Consider the following 2,220-nt stretch of genomic DNA (forward strand, 5'->3'; position numbering starts at 1 on the left):
TTCGCACAACGAATTTCTTCATAAATGCATAAAGATCCGCAGTCCAGTTAGCAGTTTATCAAAAAATTCTTCTACAAATTGATCGAAAGGTTTATAACTAGACTGTGGATCTTTGTGCAGAATAAAAATGTTTTGCATTAATTGTGGGAAGCAGGAATAACATAAGAATTGATTTCATCCCTTAACGACTTTGTTACATTGAAAGCAACATTACGATATTCTTGAATGTTTTAAATCTTTTACTGTTTTAATAACAATGCTGGATTTATGTTGTTCACAGGCGACAGTGTACAGGGGCAGCTACAACAGGTTCACGCCGTACTAAGGGCCGTGAGCACAGCGAAGCGCGAGCCTTCCAAGTACACACACCGTTATACTCAGCAACAACATGACCAGAAGTCGACACAATCATCATCGTCATTCACCACCGATCACGTTAATCACCCCCCACGAAGCGAATACGCCTGGATCCTCCGTGCACGCTGACGCTGAAGCCTCTTAGGACCGAGTTTTAGACTCTCGTCGACGCGGAGCAGTCACCTATCTATCAAAACAGGAGAGCTCTGATCACCGGCGATCACTCCGACCACGAAGACGCCTTTCGACTATCAAAACAATACCCCAGCAACCGCTGAACAAAACCGCTTGGCCATCCAAAACCGAAAACCAGAGAAAATTAAAAAAAAATCAGAGAAGATCGTAGAAAAGCAAAGGAAACATCAAAAAAAGAATCTCCGAAGATCATGGAGGAAAGCGGCGGAGCTATCAGAGGAAAGTTGAAGAGAAGCGGTTTTGGGCGAGGTTTCGAAGGCTCTTCGGGTTCGGGGGCCTCGATTGTCCGTCGGGAGCGTCTGCGAACCTTCTCCGATCGATAACCGGGCGCCAGGGACACCGTGAAAATTGGCAAACCGAATTAGCAGACAAAGAGGACCGGTCGAGTCGGGTTATGTCTCGATCTGGACGAGCCGGGAAGAGAAACGCGGCGATAATCAGAGAAAAATCATCTAGAAACGTTCGTGAAGCGTCCGTGTTTCCTGTCCGGGCTCGAAGATTGTCTCGAGTCCGACACCGGCAGCCATTCGAGCACGAGAATGATCAACAGCCTGTCTGACGTGTGTACATAAACTGTATATACATACGTGTATGTATTTGATCCGATCAATGATCTCTTTAGAATTTGCTTGTGATCGATAGGAGTTTGTTCTGGCAGCACGGCCGGTCGTGATTTTCAGCGACGAATGAATTTATTGTATCATATTCTCGTATATTTCTTGATCATAGTTTTCGTGAGGGGGTACAAGACAAAAAGAATGAATTTTGTATATAATTTGTTTTCGGGTGGGTTTTTCTTTAGAAGAGATCAAACGCATTATTGTTTTTCTTTATTGTTCTGTCGTGCGCGTTCGAGGTTCCCGCAGAGATGGCTGCCGGGAAGGAAACGTATCACTTTGGTATAGCAAAATAAGAGAGAATCGAGTGGAGACACTTTTTAGGTAGCTAGCCCGGCGAAAGTCCGAAGAAAACGCGAGAGGAAAACGGTGGAGCAGTGTGATCGGTAGGGTTTCTATGCCAAATAACGTGTGAACGCGCGCGTTGTATGTGTTTGCGTATGTGCGTGTGCGTCTGTGTGTATGCGTGGTTTGTGTGTGTGCGCGATGGAATAGAAAATCATCTTGGAACACCGTTGATTCTGCTCTGAACAGGGTCTAGTCAAGACAGAAAGCAATCTCTACCGGTTCCTAGGAACAAAACCGAAACGCAACCCTGTTTTTTCTTTAATACTCACAGTCTCGTTTACAGTCTAATTCTATCGCTGACGTTCGATGAAGCTTGGTAATTGATCTTATCAAGAATTCTAAGAGCGATCGGTGATGTTCGAGAGAGAACGAGACTCTCCTGCTCTCTTATTTCGTCGCTCTTTGTCGGGAGAACTGAAAACCACGTGGAAAGACTTTTTTAATTGTTTTCTTTTCGTCAATTTTTCGGTAGCGATTACAGTTTTACGAAATCATTGTTCAACAATCTTCGCGATAAATCATAACTTTCCAGTGTTTCGTTCGATTTCGAAGAACTTTCCTAGAAAAGTCGATCAGCACGGAAAGAATCACTTTGCAATCATTGGCAGCCCAGCACATTAGTTAATCATAGAGACTGCCGCGATTAATGATCAAAATCCGACTGAAAGTGATCGAACAGTCTCTCTTTAAGTTCCTCATCTCG

At 44.2% G+C, this 2,220-nt stretch overlaps 1 protein-coding gene across 1 annotated transcript in view; it reads left to right on the forward strand.

Annotated features, from left to right (window-relative positions):
* Positions 1 to 2,077, forward strand: part of LOC143208601 (RNA binding protein fox-1 homolog 2) — a 214,967-nt gene extending 212,890 nt beyond the window's left edge. Inside the window, exon 14 of the mRNA XM_076423128.1 lies at positions 281 to 2,077. Within this exon, the coding sequence (XP_076279243.1) occupies positions 281 to 325 (45 nt within the window). The 3' untranslated portion in view covers positions 326 to 2,077. The remainder of the gene's footprint in view (positions 1 to 280) is intronic.
* The last annotated feature ends 143 nt before the right edge of the window (positions 2,078 to 2,220 follow it).

The sequence above is a fragment of the Lasioglossum baleicum genome, chromosome 1, assembly GCF_051020765.1.
Source record: "Lasioglossum baleicum chromosome 1, iyLasBale1, whole genome shotgun sequence".
NCBI lineage: Eukaryota > Metazoa > Arthropoda > Insecta > Hymenoptera > Halictidae > Lasioglossum > Lasioglossum baleicum.